The 21,770-nt window shown below is 43.4% G+C and overlaps 1 protein-coding gene across 2 annotated transcripts in view; it reads left to right on the top strand.

Moving 5' to 3' along the window:
- The window catches only part of khdrbs2 (KH domain containing, RNA binding, signal transduction associated 2), a 521,774-nt gene that overhangs the window by 488,444 nt on the left and 11,560 nt on the right, over positions 1-21,770 (top strand). Inside the window, exons 9-11 of one of the 2 annotated variants that reach the window (XR_010016971.1) lie at positions 15,055-15,138; positions 17,139-17,190; positions 21,525-21,729. Coding sequence is in view for 1 of the 2 variants with exons in the window: in XM_063040191.1 (XP_062896261.1) it covers positions 15,055-15,138; positions 17,139-17,149 (95 nt within the window). In the remaining variant the exon portion in view is untranslated. Of the gene's footprint in view, positions 1-15,054; positions 15,139-17,138; positions 17,191-21,524; positions 21,730-21,770 lie in introns of those variants that run through there. The other variant, XM_063040191.1, reaches the window with a different exon arrangement.

The following is a 21,770-nucleotide window of genomic DNA, read 5'->3' as shown; positions in this document are numbered from 1 at the left end:
CTGTTGGGCCTTAATGGTCTTTCTGTGTGTTGCTCCTGATAATCCTGGTTCAGGGGGAGGACATTTCTTCTCTACAGTTTAACAGTTGGACTTACTTTAACAAAACATGGCTTCAGACTGCACAAAAATCACCTTTGGCCAGCCCGTTGACTCTAACCAACATTCCATAACACCATAAGACATTACGAGCAGAAATTAGACTATTCAGACCATTGAGTCTGCTCTGCCATTCCATTATGACTGATTTATTATCCCACTCAACCCCATTTGCCTGCATTCTCCCCATATCCTTTGACGGCCTGACTAATCAGGAACTAACAACCTCTGCTTTAAATATACCCAAAGACTTGGTCTCCACAGCCATCTGTGGCAGTGAATTCCACAGATGCCAACACATCCTTGTCAAAGCAGTGCCCAGACAGTAGCCATCATCATCATCATCATCTAGACATTAATGTTGAGCCAGATAATCCACAGCCTTGCCAGCTTGCTGCCTGTGAGCCATGCGCCCTTTTTCATCAGCATTTGAAAGTCTGCCAGCTTTCCCTCAGTAATTTTTCCCTTTGCCTCCAATCGCACCCAACCACTCATCCATGCCTTTGCTCCCAGTCCCACCTATTTAATTCTCTTTCAGTTCCAACACCCATCCGTAAAACTCAGCTGTGTCTGACCACACATCAAGTTCAGTTCACCCTGTTCCCCATCCCCTGCGATGTTAAATTGCAGTGACTTCTACACAGGCATCCCTTCCATTAAAAATTCTTATGCACCTTCTAATCCCTTCAGATTTCACCTTTTTTCCTACCTTACGGTAGCATAGCATTTGGCATAATGCTATTCTGGTGCCAGATCGGGCTTTGATTCCTCATGCTGACTGTCAGGAGTTTCTATCTTCTCTCCATAACCACATGGGTTTCCTCCTGGTTCCCTGGATTCCTCCCATATTCCAAAGACATATGTGTTAGCCTTGGTGAGTTGTGGGCATGCTATGTTAGCGACACTTGCAGGCTGTTCAGCTCAGTCTTGCTGATTTGATTTGAAGCAAATGATGCATTTCCCTGTATGTTTCAATATACATGTGATAAATAAAGCTAATCTTTAATTTCTAATCTCTTTAATCCTGGTTAAGTTTGTTCCATGTCCAACCTCAGGTTTTATCAGCCCACTTTTGACACCTATACCATCAACCAGACCAGCTTGAAGTTCAAGCTTGTAATTCTTTGGCCGAACCTCTATCTTTCCTTAATGAAGATGCTTCTTAAACAAGGTTGTTTACTTTTAATTTCAGAAATGTATTTTTTAATAATTTATGCAGCAAATATAACCAGCGCTAGTTTTTTTCAATATTCATTATACCATCAGTTCAGTACACTTACAATTAATTGGTCATCATCACTTATGCTTCCCCAAACAATGTAGCTGTGAGATGCTTGTGAGGCAGTTACACTGGGCTCAGTCCCTCAGTGTCAGAGACACGTAGACGACAACAGCAATAAAACAGGCTCTTCAGCCCAACTGGTCCATGCCAGCCCAAGTAACCACCCGTTCCATTTCCATTTCTCTCTAAATATTACCTATCCATTTCCTTAAGTCCAAATATCCCTAAAATGTTCCTATTGCACCTGCCTCAAATACTTCCTATGGCAGCTCGTTCCATATAAACACCACTCAACATGTGAAGAAACTGCCCTTCAGATCCCTTCTAAACCTTTCTCCTCTCAACTTAAACTTATGCCCTCTAGTCTACGTCCCTTTCTGTGGGAAAATGACTGTGTTTTCACCGTATCTATACCCTATGTTGGGTCTGGTGATACAAACCAAGAGAGTCTTTGGAAGTCAAGAATGAGGCATAAAACTTAGTGGTTAGGTCCATTTTATTGTTACAAGAACAAAGAACGAAACAAGAAGACAAAGAAATTGTGATCATCTCATACACAGACGAGAGACAAACCACATTCCAATGATAAGACGTAACCTGTGAATAGCCAGATTCTAATGGTGTGGCACCTGCTGCAGAGAAATTGAGAAACTTCTAGAAAATGCAGAATCAGCTCTGCGACAATGCCAACTCCTTTTGGATGTTTCTATGACCATTTTAGAAAACATGCCATGTAGAGGTGCTATGAAAATGTAAGTTGGCTGAGTATAATGCCCCAACGACATAGAGAACTCATGCTGCTTTACTACTGAAATAATAGATCAGCTTGAAAACCTGCCATTATCCCACTTGCAATTATACTTACACTGACGCAAATCCACTCAGCGTCACACTTCCCATGAAAATCTGCAGTAAGTGGGCTGAATAAGCCCAGAGGCACTTTCTTCTATTCTTTCTATTTCAGTCTTCATCAAAAGCATTTCCTTACAGCTCAGAAGCAGGCCCTTCAGCCCATCTGGTCCATTCTGAACTGTTATACTGCCAAGTCCAATTGGTCTACACCCAGACCACCACTACTTTATTATTTCCTGTCAGTCACCTTATGTACAGCCTCACGTCACTTTATGGACATACAATCAACCTATATATATAAGCTACATAATGTATTTATATTTATCACGTGTGTTTTTATAATTATTATTATTGTGTTCTTTATCTCCTGTGGTTTGTGCTGTGCTGAATTGGATCTGGAATAACAATTATTTCATTCCCCTTACATTTGTGTACAAGAAGTGACATTAAACTATCTTGAATCTTGAAATAATAAGGTGCATTTACGACACAGGTTAAGAAGTAAACAGTACAGCACATAGAGTAATATTGCCACAAATAAATTAACAAATAATAAGCTGCATTTATGACACAAGTAGAAAAATAAACATTGTAATGTTTACTTACTTTATACCTTCCTTACCTACCAGCCTCCTGTGTCTCCACTTATCATCTTCCTGACTCTTTTCCTTCCACCTCTACAGTTAGATTTGATTCAGATTTATTTATTACTTGTACGTTGAACCGATCAGTGAAATGGGACATTTGTGTTAACAACCAACACAGCCAAGGGTGTGCTGGGGGCAGCCCACAAGTGTCGCCACGTTTGGCACCAACATTGCATGCCTGCCATATTTAGCAGAACAACCAGACAGCAACAGCAAAAACACCCTATCACCTGACCCACCCATTTGTGTTCCTCAGCCCATCGACGAAGTTCCGTCATGGTTCAATGTTCCCCCTTTTTCTCTTCTTTCCTTAACTATCACCCATGGGTCACAGTTTCCTGACTCCACCTCTCCACCTCTCCCATCATGGTTCTCCCATAGTGGTTCCACCCAGCACCTTCCAGTCCGTTTCACCCCTCCCTCTCCCCTTTACACACACAGTCCTTGTGCAGGATCTCGACCGCAAAATGTTGCCCGACCCGCATAAAGTGCTGGAGGAGCTCGCTAGGTCTGGCAGCGTCTTTGGAGGGGAATGAACAGTTGACGTTTCTGGCCGCGACCCTTCATCATGATTGGAAAGGAAGGGGGCAGAAGCCAGAATAAGAAAGTGGATGGGAAGATTACAAGCTGGTGGGTGACAGGTGGAACCGGGTGAGGTGGAAGGAGTGTGGGTGGGGAGGGGAGATGAAGTAAGAAGCTGGGAGGTGACAGGTGAAACCAGGTGAGGTGTGGAGGGGGATGAAGTAAGAAGCTGGGAGGTGATAGGTGGAACCAGGTGTGGGTGGGGAGGGAGGTTGAAGAAAGAAGTTGGAAGGTGATAGGTGGAAGAGGGTGAGGTGGAAGGGGTGTGGGTGGGGAGGGGAGATGAAGTAAGAAGCTGGTGGGTGATGGTTGGAAGAGCTAAAGTGAGGGAAGGAAAGAAGGAATCTGATAGGAGACAACAGGGAGAGTGGGGAATCAGGGGGAGGTGGTGAGCAGGTCATGATGGAGGAGAAGAGAAGGGGTGAGACGGCCACCAGAAAGGAGGAAAAATTAATGGGGGGGGGAGCAAAGGGGAGTAGTTACCTGAAGTTAGAGAAATCGATGTTCATGCCATCAGTTTGAGACTACCCAGATGGAATATGAGGTGTTGCTCCTCCAACCTGCCACATAGTGGCAGTAAAGGAGACTATGGATAGACATGTCAGTGTGCGAATAGGAACTCAAATGGAAATGGGTGGCCAGTGGGAGATCCTGCCTTTTACAATGGACAAAGTGAAGGTGGAGTTCCTTGTAACTATACCCTCTAGTTTTGGACTAGTCAACCCTGGGGAAAGGACTACGACCATCCACCTAGCCATATCCTTCATGAATTTATAAACTTCTATGAGATCGCCTCTCATTCTCCTGTATACCTGAGAATATAGATCCTGCATAGCCAATCTCTCCCGATAACTCAGGCTCTCTAGTCCAGGCAGCACCCTCGTAGATCTCTTCTGAACCCTTTGCAGCTTAACAATGCATTTCCTATATAGGGTGATCAAAACTGTACACAATGCAGTCTCACCAATAACTTATGCTGTATAACTGCAACGTGTCCCTCCTCCTAAACCCAAAAACTAGACTGAAGAAAGTCCAGTGTGCTAAATGCCTTCTTAGTCACCCTAATTGGTTGCGTGGCTACTTTCAGTGGAACTGTGCACTTGTACGCCCAGGTACCTTTGTTCCACACACAGGTTCTGAGCACCTTCTCACCTCCCAGCTTAAATGCACGCACTCTTTATAGAAGGCATGCAGTGAATGACTTAGATTTCTGAGCTCCTTCCTGCATCTCGGGAGATCCCAAAGCTTCCTATAGCCAATTGAGTGCCTTTGAAAATGCGATCAATGCAACTGATTTCCTGAAACTCTTCCAAGTGGCTGTGAGATAGGTTTGTGAGGGTTGAATTTTGACAAAGATAGAACATAGAACAGTGCAGCACAGTACAGACCCTTCAGCCCACAATGTTGTGCTGACCTTTTAACCTACTTCGGGGCACCACAGTGGCGTAGCAGTGGGCGCAGTGCTATTACAGCTCAGAACATACCAGAGCTCAGAGTTTGTTCAGATCATTATAAATTGTCCTATCATTAGGTTAGGGTTAATTGGGTTTGTCGGGGGTTGCTGGGACAGCATGGCTCAAAGGGCTGGAATGGCCTACTCAGTGCTGTATCACCAAATAAATAAAGAAATAAAACTCTTAAAAGCAGTCTAAATCTTGCCTCCCACATAGCCCTCTATTTTTTTTTCATCCATGTGCCTATCTGAGTCTCTTAAATGTCTCTAATGTATCCACAATTCAGTCTTTACCTCCTTAAAACGATCCCCGTGATCAAGATGTGGAGAGTATATCCTCTCATTGGAGAATCTAGAACTGTTTAAAAATAACGTTCTACACCCACACCACAATTTCTGGCAAAAAAAAATCTACCTCTGACTCCTATACTTTCCTCCAATCACTTTGACAATGTGCTCCCTCATTAGCCATTTCCATCCTAGGAAAAAGTCTCTGGCTGTCCACTCAATCAATGCCTCTTATCATTTTGTACATCTCTATCAAGTCACATCTCATCCTCCTTCATTGCAAAGGGAAAAGCCTAGCCTTCTCAGACTGTCGTCAAAAGACATGCTGTCTGATGCAGGCAGAATCCTGATAAATTGCCTCTGTGCCCTCTGTGAAGTTTCCACGTCCTTCCTATAACAAAACAACCAGAAATGAACACAATGTTCACAGTCTGAGTCCTGGTGAAGGGCCTTGGCCCGAAGCATTGACTGTGACCTTTTCCATAGATGCTGCCTGGCCTGCTGAGTTCCTCCAGCATCTTGTGTGTGTTACCACAATATTCCAGGTATGTTCTAACCTGGGTTTTATAGAGCCGCAACATTACCCTACGGCTTTTGAACTCAATCCCCCAACTAACAAAGGACAATGCTCCATGTGCCTTCTTAACCACTTAATGAACTTGCGCAGGATCTTTCAGAGATCTATGGGCATGGACCTCAAGATCCCCATGTACCTTCATACTGCCAAGAACCCTGCCATTAACCTTGTACTCTGCCAAAGTATAACGTAAACTTTTACATTCATCTGAGGGAGCAGACTTAGCCTCAGAGTAATGTCTTGTTGAAAAGAAGGCAGCTCCACCGTTCCTCCCACCCTCTGTCTCCCAGGATACTGCCCCCTCAATTCAGCCTGGATTCATGACTCGTGTCTCTAAAAACAGCTGGGCCCAGACTTCTTCGATGGTGCCATCACTGAGCCATTGTTGGCACCATAAACTTCATTTGCAGTAATGCAATAGGTTGTAGCGCTTTAAATAGTGGAAGTCTAGCTGGATTTTTCTGACAAAGTTTGATCACAGGTCAGGAAAAGTAGGCCAGTGCTATTAATCCACCAGCAAAAAATGAGCTTCACCCTTTTTACTGTTACTGAGCAATGAGGCCAACAGAAGTAAATACAATTGATATAACAGTCTGAGACGTGTGGTTATAGTTCTCACAGATCTCTCCATACCCTCTGGCCTCTCGTTCGCTCTAACCTTCTATAGTTATACCACACCTTCAGCAGGTCCCACATCACCAGGTTCAGGAAGAGTTATTACCCTGCAACCATCAGGCTCCTGAACCAGTGTGGATAACTTCACTCACCTAAACTCTGAACTGATCCCACAACCTACAGGCTCACTTTCAAGGACTCTGCAACTCATTTCCTCAATGCTATTTTTTTTTTAATTGTACAATATGTCTTCATGTCCACGTGGATTGTTAGTCTTCAGTCTTTATGTATAATTTTTCATAAATTCTATTCTTTTATTTTCTGGTAACTGCCTGCAAGAAAAGAAATCTCAGAGTAGTATATGGTGACATCACTCATTGCCCACTTTATCAGGTACCTCCTGAGTGTATGCTCATGGTCTACTGCTGCTGTAAAAGGTTCAAAGGTTCATTTATTATTGTGAAGGTATACAACTCTGAATTTCTTCTTCTCCAGATAGCCACAAAACCAAGAAAGAAAAGAAAAGCAGCACAATCATCAAACCCCAAATCCTTCCTCCCCACACAGAACAACGAACAGGCACATCGACCCCCAAATCCCCCTCCCCCATACAAAAAACAAGAAAGATCAGACAAAAGACACAGACTATAAAAAACTATAAAACTGAAAAACAGTCTATAGTTCAAATCCATATCCAAAACACAAAAGACCTAGATAATATTCTCCGAGCACAGTGGCAAGCTCTCCCCTCTCTAGTAGCAGAACGATCCCCTGCGATCAAAAGGTAGGCAGCCTGCAACTTCCACATTTGCCTCGATGTTTCAATCTCCTTTGTTGCTTTAATTGGCGAACAATGGAAACTTTAGTCGGTGAAATGGAGTCGAACGTCGGCTCACACCCCGTCCTGCAGCTTGCCCACCATGAGGTTCACGCATGCTGCCACTGCCTCTGTCTCCCTGAATCCTCTCAGAGACTGCAGAGCACGGGTACACCCAAACGATCTCCAAACAGCAAATCACAGGCTCCCAACAGTTCCGGACTCACATCCAAGACAAAAAAAAATGTAAAATAGATAAAAGTAAAATATATGGTTTCATGATCTGTCCAGAAGATGTCGACCGAAGGAGTGTTGTACACAGGCAGCATCTTATGTTCCAAACCCATTCACTTCAAGGTCAAATGTGTGGTGCATTCAGCGATACTGTTCTGCACACCACTGTTGTAACACATGGTTATTTGAGTTACTGTCTCCTTCTTGTCAGCTTGAACCAGTCTGGACATTCTCCTCTGACCTCTCTCATTAACAAGGTTTTTATTTTGCTTTCCGTATCATCCTTTGTAAATCCTAGAGAATACTGCATGAAAATCCCAGCAGATCAGCCACCCTACCTGGCACCAACAACCATTCCACGGTCAAAGTCACTTGGATCACATTTCTTCCCCACTCTGATGTTTGGTCTGATCAATAACTGAACCTCTTGACCATGTCTCCATGCTTTTTTTGCATTGTGATTCTACCACGTGATTGGCTGATTAGATATTTGCATTAACAAGCAAGTGTACAGGTGTACTTAATAAAGTGGCCACTAAGTGTATATGTACTGTGATAATAAATTTACTTTGACTTTGTTATAAAACCTTGAAAAAGTGCCATACTGCTGTGGTTTGGGAATCAGGGTAGCGCAGCCATCACTGATCCTACACATTGATGCTCTATGCCTTCATCAGCCAAGGCACCAAGCTCTGAAGTTCCCATCCCAGACCACCTCCACCTCTCTATCTTTTCCTCCTCCTTTAAGGCTCCTCTTTAAAAAGTCTCCATGACCAAGATGTGCAGATCAAGTCCTGATGAAGGGCCTTGGCCCGAACTTCGACTGTTTATTCCCCTCCATAGATGCTGCCTAACCCACTGAGTTCCTCCTGCATTGTGTATGTTTTGCCGTGGAGGGAGTATATCCTCTTGTTGGAGAATCTAGAACTCAAAGTCACCGTTTAAAAATAAGCTGCTGTGTACTCAAGGCAGAGATGAAGAAACATTATTTTTTTTCTCTTTTGGAGTGTTGGAACTCTCTGCCTCACTGGGAGCAGAGTCTTTAAATGCAGCTAAGAATAGATCCTGAACAAGCAAAGGTATGAAGGGGTACAGCGAGTAGAGTTGGAAATGGGCGCAGGCTTTCTGAGGGACTGGATCAGCTTCTCTTGCTTTTCCTTCACATCTTCACAAGCTTTTGGTTGCATGCACTAATGTTTTCTTCTGTGATTTTTGTCAATTACTGTTAGTTCTCCATCGATTTCCTCCGAGTGTCGTCGACTCCCGGCCCCACTCCAAGTCCACTCCGTCCTGGAGCCTACGACCTCTCCATTCCAGCATCTTCTCTCTCCATCTTCCGCCGAACAAAAAACCCACAAATCCCTCGCTCTCGGGCACACAAGAAAGAAAAACACTCCCCTCATTGGAGTGCGCATGTTCCAAAGCCCCCGTTATCTCCAGTCATAACCCAAACACCACTGCTACAGAACAACCGTTACATTAACAGGGACTCTTTTCCCAGGGGGTTACACTCTTCCCCCCCCCCACCAAATTTAATCATGTCCTCATGACTTTGAAATAATTTGCCAACCCTTCCCGCAAACCACAAAGTTCAACCCAGGTGTAAAAGGCAGTGACATAGCTCCCCAAAGCGGTAGGAGCCACCCTATGTTCCCCTGGTGCTATAAAGGCCAGCTTATCCAGTGGTCTTCTGATTCTTTGAGACCTCCGTAACCCCTCAACTACTTCTTCATGTTGCAACACTACTGGGGATACTTGGTGAGGCCTTCCCCGGTTTATTACTCGTTCCTTCCTGCAACTCAGATCCCTCTACCCCTTGGCCGAGTCCCACTTCGCCCCTTGCAGGGTCCCGCTGAACCCCCAGCTGTCCACAGATAGCCCCCCTGATTTCATCTGACTCAACAGGAGAAGGGTTGGGAATCTCTTCTTCAATCAGTGGGGAGTTACCAAAAGGCAGCATATACCAGACCCCCATTTCCTCATCCTCTGAATCAGTACCCCACTCAGAGGCAGGGGCCAGTCTAATCTCACCTGCTTTTGGTCCTTCAGTCGCCCAGCATCACCACAGAGTCCTCTCACTAGGTGTAGGCTCCAGGTCGGGCTCTGGATCCACCTGCACCTCTTGTCCCAGAGGCAGAAGGTGGTTCTGATGGAGAATCTTGACAGGCCCATTCCCATCCTCTGGTTTCACCCAGAAAACTCATACATTTGGCATCTGACTCTCCACCACATAGGGCGTAGTCGCCCAGTAGTCAGCCAACTTGTGTTTCCCAGGTAGCCCCAAATTCCTTATGAGCACTCAGTCTCCTGGCAGGAGTTGGGAGAACCTCACCTTCTGGCCATTCCTCCACTTATTTCCTTGATTCTACTTGGCAGCTGTCACCACAGCTAATTCATAAGCCTTTTTCAGCTCCCTTCTCACATCAGACTCATACTTCAGATGAGTGTTTGGTGGTAGGTCGTCTTCGTCAGTACCAAAACCAAGGTCGTTGGGCAACCTCGCCTCATGCCCAAACATCAGATAATATGGCGAGTACCTGCTAGCTTCATTTCGTGTACAGTTGTAGCAATGGACCAGATGTCCAATATGTTGATTCCACCTGCTCTTCTTGCTGATCTCCAAGGTTTGGAGCATGTCTAGCAAGGTCCGATTAAACCTCTTGAGCTGGGGATCACTCTGTGTGTGATAAGGCGTAGTCCTTGACTTCTCGACTCTGAGCATGCTCAGTAACTCATGGATGAGCCTACTCTCGAAATCCTGTCCCTAATCACTATTTATTCCCCTGGGGAGGCCATAATAAATTAAGTACTTCTCCCATTACACTTTGGCCACCATGGACCCCCTTTTGGTCCTTGGTAGGGAAAGCCTGTGCGTATCTGGTATGGTGATCTGTGATGACTAGGACATTTGCCATGTTGCTGGCATCTGGCTGTATTGACAGGAAATCCATACACACCAGGTCCAGGGGCCCCGCACTCTGCAAGTGAGACAAGGCAGCTGCCCTCATAAGCAGCGTCTTCCTCCGTATGCATCGAATGCATGACTTGCGATATTCCTCGAGCTTCACTCGAGGCCAGTAAAACCGATCTTTGAGTAATCCATAGGTGTTTTCAACCCCCAAATGTCCAGAATCATCATAAAGTGACTTCAACACCATCCTCCGATACTTCTCAGGCAGAACCAGCTGGGAGTGCCGAGGTCGGTCCAGAGGTGACATGACCCGGTATAGGATCCAGTTCCTCAACTCCAATCTGTGCTGTTGATTACAACTGGGACATCCCAGTTCTCAACTCTGTCACAATCCCCTCTACCACTCCCTGGGGCAGGCTATCCATGGTCACTTCACCGCAGGGGACCACTACAGAGGACTGTAATCTGCTGATGGAGGCCTCCCATGCCTCCGACGCATTCTCCTCTCGTATTTCTCCGATCAGCTCAACAAACGATGGGGGGGGGGGAGCGCATCCTATGAGACGTTTGGAGACCCCAGGCGATCAGGTCCTGGGACTGGGCGCCCTTTGCTATCTGGTCCATTCTTAACTGATCCACCTCAGCAGCCTGAATGGCCCCTCTGCACCACAAACAATTTAGCTGCCTCTCTAGCCAAAAGATGTAGGCAGAAATTGAACAACTCGCTCTCAGGCACACAACCAGAAAAAAAACACTCCCTTCATTGGACGTCAGAATGTTCCAAAGCCCCCGTTATCTCTAGTCATAACCCAAACACTGCTGCTACAGAACAACCATTAAATTAACAGTGAAACCTTTCCCAGGGCGTTACACACATAACCCTCTATTTTTCTAAGCTTCATGTACCTATCTAAGAGGCTCTTAAAAGACCCCCTTGTATCCGCAATTATATGGGTTACCGGACATTGAAACCTATTGAATATTGAAAGGGTTATGGTTATAGAGGGGGGCTCTAGGACCAGAGAGCACAGCCTCAGAGTGGAAGAATGTCCCTTTAGAACAGAGATGAGGAGAAATTTCTTTAGCCAGAGGATGGTGAATCTCTGGAATTCATTGCCACAGACAGCTGTGGAGGCCAAGCCATTGGATATATTTAAAGCAAAATTTGATAGATTCTTGATTATTAGGGGTATCAAAGATTACAGGGAGAAGGCAGGAGAATGGGGATGAGAGGGATAATAAATCAGCCATGATGGAATGCAGTGCAGACTCAGTGGGCTGAATGGCCTGATTATGCTTCATTGTCTTATGGTCTTACGCGCAGGCACCTTTTAAACCTAGAACTAATTTCTAGATCCATTCCCAAACACACTTCACAATTCCATATGTGAATATCTCATTAACAGTGTGAGACCAAGTTTAAGGTGACCTTACAGTTTGTTCTCAGCAGCTCCCACATGAAACACAAATGATTAACAAACCCTCGTTTTATTCAAAATCAAAATATCAATGCTGTGAACTAATTCTAGACTCTTGGTCAATTTGCATTTTGTTCAAATGGCCTTTAAGTAAATCCAGGAAATTCAAGTTTTATTGCATCTTGTAATTGTGAGAGCCAGAGAGGAGGGAGGGATGGGGGCATAGGGAAAGGGGGAGAAGGAGGTAGAGAAATAGAGAGAAAAGGGAGATGGATTGCGAGCACAGACAAAGGCTGTAACGGTCAGAGACATGGATTTTTCCTGTTCATTCTAAGCTCCTCTCCCATTCACAGCAACACACAAAATACTGAAAGAACTCAGCATGTCAGGCAGCATCTATGGATGTTTTGGGCCAACATCCTTCATCAGGATTGAAATGTCAACTTACCCCATTCCTTTTGTTTATGCTTCCTATTGTCCTGTCTCCATTTCCTCTTCTTCCCCTTCTTTTCTATCCCCTCTTTTCTCTGCCTCTTCTCCTGTTCTCAACCTCCTCTCTGCCCATCTCCCATTCTACTTCCTCTCCTATCCCTCTCCTGTTCTCCCCTCCCCCAATCCATTCCCCCCTTTCTCTCCCAATCCATAAGATTAGTTTTATTTATCACAAGTACATCAAAACGTGCAGTGAAATGTGTTGTTTGCATCAAATCCGTGAGGATTGTGCTGGGGCCAACCCGCAAGTTTCGCTGTTTCCAGCGCCAATGTAGCATGCCCAAAACTTCATATCCTAACCCGTGTATCTTTGGAATGTGGGAGGAAACTGAAGCAAGTGGAGGAAACCCTCACAGTCACGGGGAGGACGTATAGACAGCGGCTGTAATCTTACAGCCAGTGCTGTAACGCGTTGCATTAACCGCAGTGCTACTGCGCCAACATCTCCTTTCCCTCCTTTCCTGCTTTTCCTTCCCTCACCTCTTCTCCCTTGTCTTCCTGTTCGCTTTAGCTTCCTCTGTCCATCCTACCCCAGCAAGCTGTGCTCCACCTCACTGCCCATCCCCCTAAAGTATGTTGTTCCTTTCTGAGTTCTGTCAGTTCCACAAAATCACCAGGATTGTGGAGTAAGGTTTAAGCTCCTGGAATAGTTGGTGACCCATGTACAAAGTGCCAATCCAGAGAAGTATCATTCGCCATTGTCTCCAACATTTTGTATGTTGCTCAGGATTTCCAGCAACTGCAGAATCTCTTGTGTTTAAATTTCTTTCTACAAACTGCTTTGCTTATTGGTTATAGGGTTATACAATAATTAGGTTATAAGGTTGGCGTAACATTGTGGGCCGATGGGCTGGTACTGTGCTGGAGTGTTCTAGGTGCTGTGTTCTAATGGCAAATCTTTTGATTTCATGATCAGGTTGATCAAACAACATTTTGGAAAATATTTGCTTTCAAGTAGTTTTCAGATTAAAGTACATTAGAGTAACGTGTGCCATTCTGGTCACCAACCTACAGGAAAGGTATCAAAAAGTTTAAAAGAATACCGAGAAAATGTAAATGGAGGCTGCCTGGACTGAAAGACCTGAGTTATAGGAAAGTGTTCAATTTGGAAAGATTAGTGAGGGCCAATAATTAGCAAATAGGGACGTGGATTGTGTTACTGCGGTAACAGAGAACCACAGACAAAGGTAGAGACATGGAATGCAGCAGCAACGACACCCAAATTTCAGGAATTTCACTGATTATGTTAATAGCATGGACCCATTGTTCTAACAGAAAAATGGATTTCATTTTATTCTGTAATCAGGGCCTAGTCTGTAATTAATTAAGTCTTCCTGTAGCCACCGTTCTGTTATCAAAATGTAGTTTTACTGGTAATATCATCAACTGAGAATGTCAAAGCTGTATCGAATTCATGCTCAGGTAGATCGGCTTCGACTGGTGCGTGCCAGTTTTTAATAAGTTGACCACTTATTTTGAACGCCAACTCCATGTGGCCTTTTAGTTTGCTCCTACAGTCCACCTTAATAGTCTGGAGCACATTTTCAGTGATATTTCAAAGCTTTTATGTACATTAACGATCCCTTTCTGTTTGCTCCTACAGGTTAGTACTTTATTCCCTGGAGCATAGGAGAGTGGGGGGAGATCTCAATGAGGTGTACTCAATTATACGGTGAATGCATCCAGGCTTTTTCCCCTCAGTTTATCTGAAACTAGAGCTAGGGGGTCATGCATTTAAGGTGAAAGGTGAAATATTTAAGAGGAATTGGAGGGGGATCTTCTTCACTCAGAGGGTGGTGCAAGTGTGGGATGAGCTGCCAGCAGATGTGGATTCCATTGTGCCATTTAAGAAAAGCTGATGGAAGAGGTATGGAGGGTTATGGTCAAGGTGGAGGTAGACAGGACTCGGCATAAAGCCACCAGCTGAGCTGAAGGACCTGTTACTGAGCTGCTGTGCTCTGTGACTCTGTGCATCCCTTAATATCGTTTGAGTTCTAACCAGATTATCAATGTAGCTAAAAATGTTTTGAGGGAGTTGTGGTAAGCAGCAGATCTAAAATAGCTGAAGCTTTGCAGAACAGTTGTTCCTTTGGGATACAGCAGAGACTTCCTCAGTAAGTGCTAACAAAGAAAGTTATGCTGTAAAGCTTTTGGTGTGCGTGCAAAGTATCCAGCACAATTTTTAGAGACCCAGAATAGAAATGCGATTGACAGCTATTTACAGTAGTTTTGTGGCCAGTTCAGTGGATGTGCAGCAATTTTTTTAAACCAACACAGAAGTTACAGATGCTCCAGATACATTGGGTGTGTTTTTAAAGATTTTCTTTATTTGTCACGTGTACCTCGAAACGGACAGTGAAATGCGTCACTTGCATCAAATCAGTGAGGATTTTGCTGGGCGATGCTTGCCCACAACTCACTAACCCTAACCTACATCCTTGCAATGTGGGAGGAAACGCGCACAGTCACAAGGAGAACAAACAAACTCCTTTCAGACAGCAGCAGGAATTTAGCCCCAATCTTACAGCTGAGGCTGTAATAGCGTTGTACTAACCGCTGAGCTAGAACGCCACACTTTTTGTAGCACTCAACATTAAACAGTCTGTTGTATTGGCTTTATTAATCGGAAGGTCCAATTCTCCACGATGATGAAATACTTGCTCCCCTTCTTCCCAGAAGATGTAGATCTGACCCACTAGCTCTTAAAGAGATTTTGTTCAGGAAATGATGCTCTTCCATTGTATGTTCGTTCCTTCAACTCGGACTTGCATTTGCCTTTCTGTTTGCAAGGTAAAGAAGAATGGGTGGCTTCCCGACCGAGTCTGAAAGCACCGATCCCACGGTCAAGAGGGACATACAGAGAACATCCCTATGGTAGATATTGAAGGCTGCCCTTGTCCTATGACCTCAGCTCAGTGATTACAACTGCAAGACAAGTAATATTCATTTATTTTCTTGCCTAGAGATAGCTTGTCTCGGGTACCCTTATACACTCCTATTCCCAAAAAACTTTAATGGAAGTTGTCATTATTTTATGACAGTAACTTATAGAATGAACAAGTCAGTCCCCACATCATTCGACAAGGATGCTGTTCCTTTCAAATGATTTTTCATTGTTCTATGTGTAGAAGTAATGTTCAACTAGCATGAACTGGTGACAAGTTTTAAGTTTCTAAGCTCACCAGTTAAAGATAAATGCTTGTCTAGGGGTAATAGAAGACTGTAACAAGATTTTTTCTTTGAAATAGGTGATAAACAAGCTGTAGATAAGTTGTTTTAAACTGTCTTCTTCTAATATTTGTCAGTTTAAGATGTTCAATATTTAATTTGTAAAATTTAATTTTTAAAAAATGTTTATTGGAGTTGAACTCAATCAGCTATGTATGGAGCTAACTTTATTAAGGTGATCTGTTTAGTGTTTCTACCTGTATGTGGTAATAAAAGTGCATAAAGTTCCATGTGTAAGCTTATCTAAATAGGTGACTTTAATTTGTCAAATACATTTTGCCAATAAAGCTGAACTCTTTTGTAAAGAACTAAAATTTGGAATTATTTCATTCTAGTTCTTAAATGTCTGCCTCTTTTGTTCTGCAGGAATGCCTAAACTGTTTGCTACAATTATAAACCAAACCTAACTCTTAGAGTTGGTTTTTATATTGTGTAAGATATAAAAGCGGTTTTAACACCCATTGGGATGTAAATAACTTTAAAAAGAAGTTAACACGATAATCTGCTTACTTGATTGATCTTTAGAAAACTTTAATGCAGAAACTGTTAGAGCAATAAATGGATTTTAAACTATCTTACTAAACGCAAAACTCTTAATTGACTTGTTTGTATTAGCATGTCTCTCATGACAATGTAACGGAGATTAATGAGGTAAGATCTCTTCCCGCTACATTCTGTCTAAATGCCTAGCCCTCGGTGCGTTGAACTTTCCTACGCATTAAATATCCCATCATAATGTGCATTTTACATGGAAACCCATTCTTGTCTTCACTCACAAGAGGGCATTTAATGCATTACCGGAGTGATAATAGTTGTCTTTACTAGGAAAATCATCAATGTCACTGCCCAATTGTTTGACCTTCACATTTAAAAAAACTTTATTTGCAATTTCCAGTGCTAATGTATCTGAATTTCACCGTTCGTGAAAGCAGTTTAGAGGGGCTGATTTATCTTTAAGAGGCAATCAGACATGATGGCTGATTATTAAGAGAATATACGGCAGGACTCAAAGGATGACTAAACGTTAAACACCCTGCAAATACAAGGTAACACTAATAGTAACTCTATAATTTTGCTGCATATGCAACAGTTATTTTAAATATTTACAAATGACGCAGTTACTGTCAGTTAAAAAAGTAAACCTTCCAAAATGTGATAAACGTAGGAATTCTAGGTTATTAAAATGGCTAATTAGCAATAACTAATGGTCACATCATTGTTTCCTTTCCTGATATAACCCTGCTTCCTATAAACAAAACTAAAATGACCAATAATTGTAATGCAACTCTTGCTAAAACTTTAATTGTGTAAACTGCACTGTAAAACCAAAAGCCCGAAAACAATTACCGACCAATCATTTTTCTCAGGCTAAGCCAAAGAACTATTGATTGTGATATACTGTAGCTGTCATTAGACATAGAAACAACGGCATTTTTGTCCTTGCGATTGGTTTACTTTTTTCATAGTAACAAAATTACTTAGTTTGTGCAGACCACGATCTTGCACTTGGAGATGCATGCTAAGATTTATTTAGTAGTGTAATTTTAATGCTTTGAGGTCTCTGTATTGAAGTCTGTAGTGCTTATATTGTAGCCATTGTGTATTCCTATCGATGAAGCCTATTCTCTATTTCTGTTCCTTTCTAGGTGTCCAGTAGTAGGTTAACCGTGAAAAATCAGGACACGCTTTAAGTTTCAGGTAGGCAATGCAACCCCAAATCAAGTTTCAAAGATATACCCTGTGATCAATCCAATCACACAATTCCAGCAACAGATCATAAACAAAAGAGATTCTGCAGGTACTGGAAATCCAGATCAACACACACACGCACACACACACACGCGCGCACACGCACACACGCACACACACATACACACATGCACATGCACAAAATGCTGGGGGAACTCAACAGGTCAGGCTTCGTCTATGAAGAGGAATAAAAAGCCAATGTTTTGGGCCGAGAATTCTTCTTGGGCTCTTTGTTCGTCTCCATAGGTGCTGCCTGAACTGCTGAGTTCCCCAGAATTTTCGGTGTGTTCATCATTGCTGTTAAAACATGCAAACTCATCTTGTTTTTAAAGAAACTGCATTAACATCAGCACATGCTAGTTATTTTGCAGGAACTTTTTTCTACAAGGCCAATAACAAATATGTGTACTTAGTTCAAGTTCAATTGTCATTCAACCAAACACAGGAATACAGCCAAATGAAACAATATTTCTCTGGGGCCAGGATACAAAACACAGTACCAACAGTCACATACAGCACACAGCACATATAGCACACCTAATTGTGATAGCAGAAAAACATAGTTACAAGAAATATATATAAAAATAATAAAATAGCCCAAATCCCGGAGTATCGTGGCCTGCAGATTGATGATGCACGGATAGTGTCCTGGAGCCATGTTTCTGCAGGCCGCAGCAGTTCCTCATTTTGCATACGTGCAGCGACAGAAGAATGCAATCCCACTTGTCTACCTGGGAGCGAACACTGGAAGGCAACACCAAAAGGAGGGGCCAGTACAGAATCCAGCAGCACCCAGCCAGCTTCAGTGTCTTTCACCAGCCACCGCAAAAGGCAACTCCAAGGCACAGGGGCCTTCTCCGTGCAGCAACCGAGTCAACCCAGTGCCCGCCCCCCAAGTCAGTCTCACCAATGAACGAGTGAACATTGACTTCCAGTATTCTACATTACTAATGTCCAACAGGGTCTTGCAACTATAAGAAAAACATCCAAGCCAATCATTTCCACTGTTTGTTGGATTGAGTGCCGCTTGGTCACTTAGTCATAGACTCATAAGACATTAAGACATAGGAACAGAGTTAGGCCACTCAGCTCATTCGAGTCTGCTGTGCTATTCCGTCATGGCTAATTTTTTTATCCTCCTGAACTCCATTCTCCTGCCTTCACCACATAACCTTTGATGCCCCTACCAATCAGGAACCTGTAAACCTCCACTTTAAATATAGCCAATGACTTGGCCTCCACAGCCAGTTCATTTGTGGCAATGAATTCCACAGATTCAGCATCCTCTGCCTAAAGAAACTCCTCCTCACCTCTATTCTAAAGGGATATCCTTCTGTTCGGGGGCTGTGCCCCCTGGTCTTGGACTCTCCCATTATAGGAAGTATCCTCTCTTCATTTACTCTATCTAGGCCTTTCCATATTCAATGAGATTTTCCCTCACTCTTTGAAAGTCCATAAGACCACAAGACATAGGACTAGAATAAGGCCATTCAGCCCATCAAGTCTGCTCCAGCATTCCATCATGGCTGATCCCGGATCCCACTCAACCCCAAACATCTGTGTCCTCACCATAATCCTTTGGTGCCCTGACCAATCAGGAAACTTCTACCTTAAATATACGCACGGACTTGGCCTCCACTGCAGTCTGTGGCAGGGCATACCACAGATTTACAACTCTCCAGCTAAAAAAAAAATTCCTCCTTACCTCTGTTCCGAAGGGTCACCCCTCAATTTTGAGGTTGTGCTCTCTAGTTCTGGATACCCCACCATGGGAAACATTCTCTCCACATCCACCCTATCTAGTTCTTTCAACATTCAGTAGGTTTCGATAAGATCCCCACGCAGTCTTCTAAATTCCAGTGAGTACAGGCCCAAAGCTGCCAAACAGTCCTCATATGTTAACTCCTTCATTCCTGGAATTATCCTCGTGAACCTCCTTTGGACTCCCTCCAATGACAATGCATCCTTTCTGAGATAAGGGGCCGAAAACTGTTGACAGTGCTCCAAGTGCAATCTGACTAGTGTCTTATAAAGGCTCAGCATTATCTTCTTGTTTTTTTCATTCTATTCTCCTTGAAATAAATGGCAACATTTGCCTTCTTTACCACAGACTCAAGCTGTGAATTAACTTTCTGGGAGTCTTGCATGAGGACTCCTAAGTCCCTCTGCACCTCTTGATGTTTGAACCTTTTCCCCATTTAGATAATAGTCTGCACTATTGTTCCATTTACCAAAATGCATTATCATACGTTTCCCAACACTGTATTCCATCTGCCACTTCTTTGCCCATTCTTCCAATTTGTCTAAGTCCTGCTGCAATTGCATTGCTTACTCAGTACTACCTACCCTCCTCCTATTTTCATATCATCCACAAACTTTGCCACAAGGCGATCAATTCCATTATCTAAATCTTTGACAAGCAATTTAAAAAGCAGTGGACCCAATACTGACCCCTGAGGAACACCACTAGTCACCACAGCCAACCCAGAAAAGGCCCCTTTTATTCCCAGTCGCTGCCTCCTGCCTGTCAGCCATTCCACTATCTATACCAGTATTTTTCATATAACACCACAGGATGTTATCTTGTTAAGCAGCCTCATGTGTGGCACCTTATTCAACGCCTTCTGAAAATCCAAGTAAATGACATCTACTGCCTCTCTTTTGTCCACCCTGCTTGTTACTTCCTCGAAGAACTCTTAACAGATTTGTCAGGCAAGATTTCCCTTCACAGAAACTATGCTGACTTTGACTTATTTTATCATTCGTCTCCAAGTACCTCGAAATCTCATCCTTAATAATAGACTCCAACACTTTCCCGACCACAGAAGTTAGACGAACTGGCCTATAATTTCCTTTCTTTTGCCTTCCTTCCTTCTTAAAGAGTGGAGTGATTTGCAATCTCCCAGTCCTCTGGAACCATGCCAGAATCAGGTCATGGAGCAGCACAGCACAGAGACAGGTCCTTGCCCATCCAGTCCATGCCTATCTCTTTCTCTGCCTCCTCCCATCTACCTGTACCCGGACCACAGCCCTCCATACCTTTCCCATCAATATACCTATTCAGACTTCTCTTAGACGTTGCAATCCACCACCTGCGCTGGCAGCTCATTCCACACTCCCACCCTCTCTGAGTGAAGAAGTCCCCCCTCAGATGAAGGTGCGAGTCAAAACCAACAAAAGCAGCTTGCTCCTTTACAGATCGTCTGGCCTGTTATCTTCATTTGGCTGTCTTACCTGTTGATAGAAGGTTTAACTGTATGTGTGTCAGATCTTAAACTGTGAGTAATTTAGTTTTAACATTCTAATAGACAGGTCAAGCATGGGTTAATAGAATGAGGTAGAATGGGCAAGCAGAATTGCAAGGTGTGGAATCAGTACTTGGAATCTAATCAACTACAGCTTCTCCTTTTAGCCGGGGGGTGGGGGGTTGTGGATTGAGAGAATACAGATAGAAGCATCTCCCAGTTCTTTATACTGTTCTTCACACTGGAGTTGAAGCTAATGGAAGATCAGGAAACAAGATTGCCAAGAAAGCTCGGGGGGTGGGGGGTGGGGGGTGGGGTGATGGTGAGCAGCATCAGTGGAGCAGGGAACAGTTACCATTTCAACGCACAACCAGAACTGCAAGCCATTCGACAGTAGTAACAGTGGACTGACTGCTCTACATTTCGAGTAATGTGCCTACATTTGTCCAGAGACCTCTGCTAAAGAGGAGAGTCTTCTCCCCTGCCAGGTTGGCCACCATTTAGAATCAGGTTTATTGTCATTGACATATATTATGAAATTTGATGTTTTGTGGCAGCAGTATGGTGCAAGACATAAAAAAAACACTACTAGTTACAATAAAAAATGTAAATGGATGCTGCCTTTTGAAGATGTCCTCAGTAGTGGGGAGGTTTGTGCCCATGGTGGAGCTGGTTGGGTCTGCAGAGCTTTGCAGCTTCTTCTGTGCATTGGAGTCTCCATACCAGGCAGTGATTCAAATGGTGTCATGATCAGAATCAGGGTTATTAACAGTGACATGTATCCTGAAATGTGTTGCTTTGTAGCAGTAGTGCAGTGCAATACATAACAAAATACTATAAATTCCAATTATATATATATATATACATGCATACACACATATTTTCTAACTTCTTTGCTTGTCTTAATCCATTTTTTTCTCACTAATTTTGTCATTTAATAACTCTCCTTCAACCAATTCTCTAAGATTTTGTTTTGATTAATTCTTCACATCCCTATCTCTTCATCCTTCTTTTTGCTTCCTATATACTTGCTTACAGGCCATTGCCTGTCCGATTGCTTCCAGTCTGATCCTAGACATGGTCCAGGGAGCCATGATTGGTATGTGGAGGCGGGAAATCCCGGGATTAAGGGGAAAACAAACGTGCGGCTCTTCACCATTCGGCCAGTGAAAGAAAGATCTTGCTGGTTGAGAGAAGGAAACTGGATGGGCAGATTGACAACAACTTGCACTGATAACAACATGTGAGTTTTGACAAAAGGATGTTGATCTAAAACTTTAAATA

This window comes from Mobula hypostoma, chromosome 2 (genome assembly GCF_963921235.1).
Source record: "Mobula hypostoma chromosome 2, sMobHyp1.1, whole genome shotgun sequence".
In the NCBI taxonomy this organism is placed as follows: Eukaryota; Metazoa; Chordata; class Chondrichthyes; order Myliobatiformes; family Myliobatidae; genus Mobula; species Mobula hypostoma.
The sequence above is the reverse complement of the archived record's forward strand: the minus strand, read 5'-3'. Positions and strand labels throughout refer to the sequence as shown.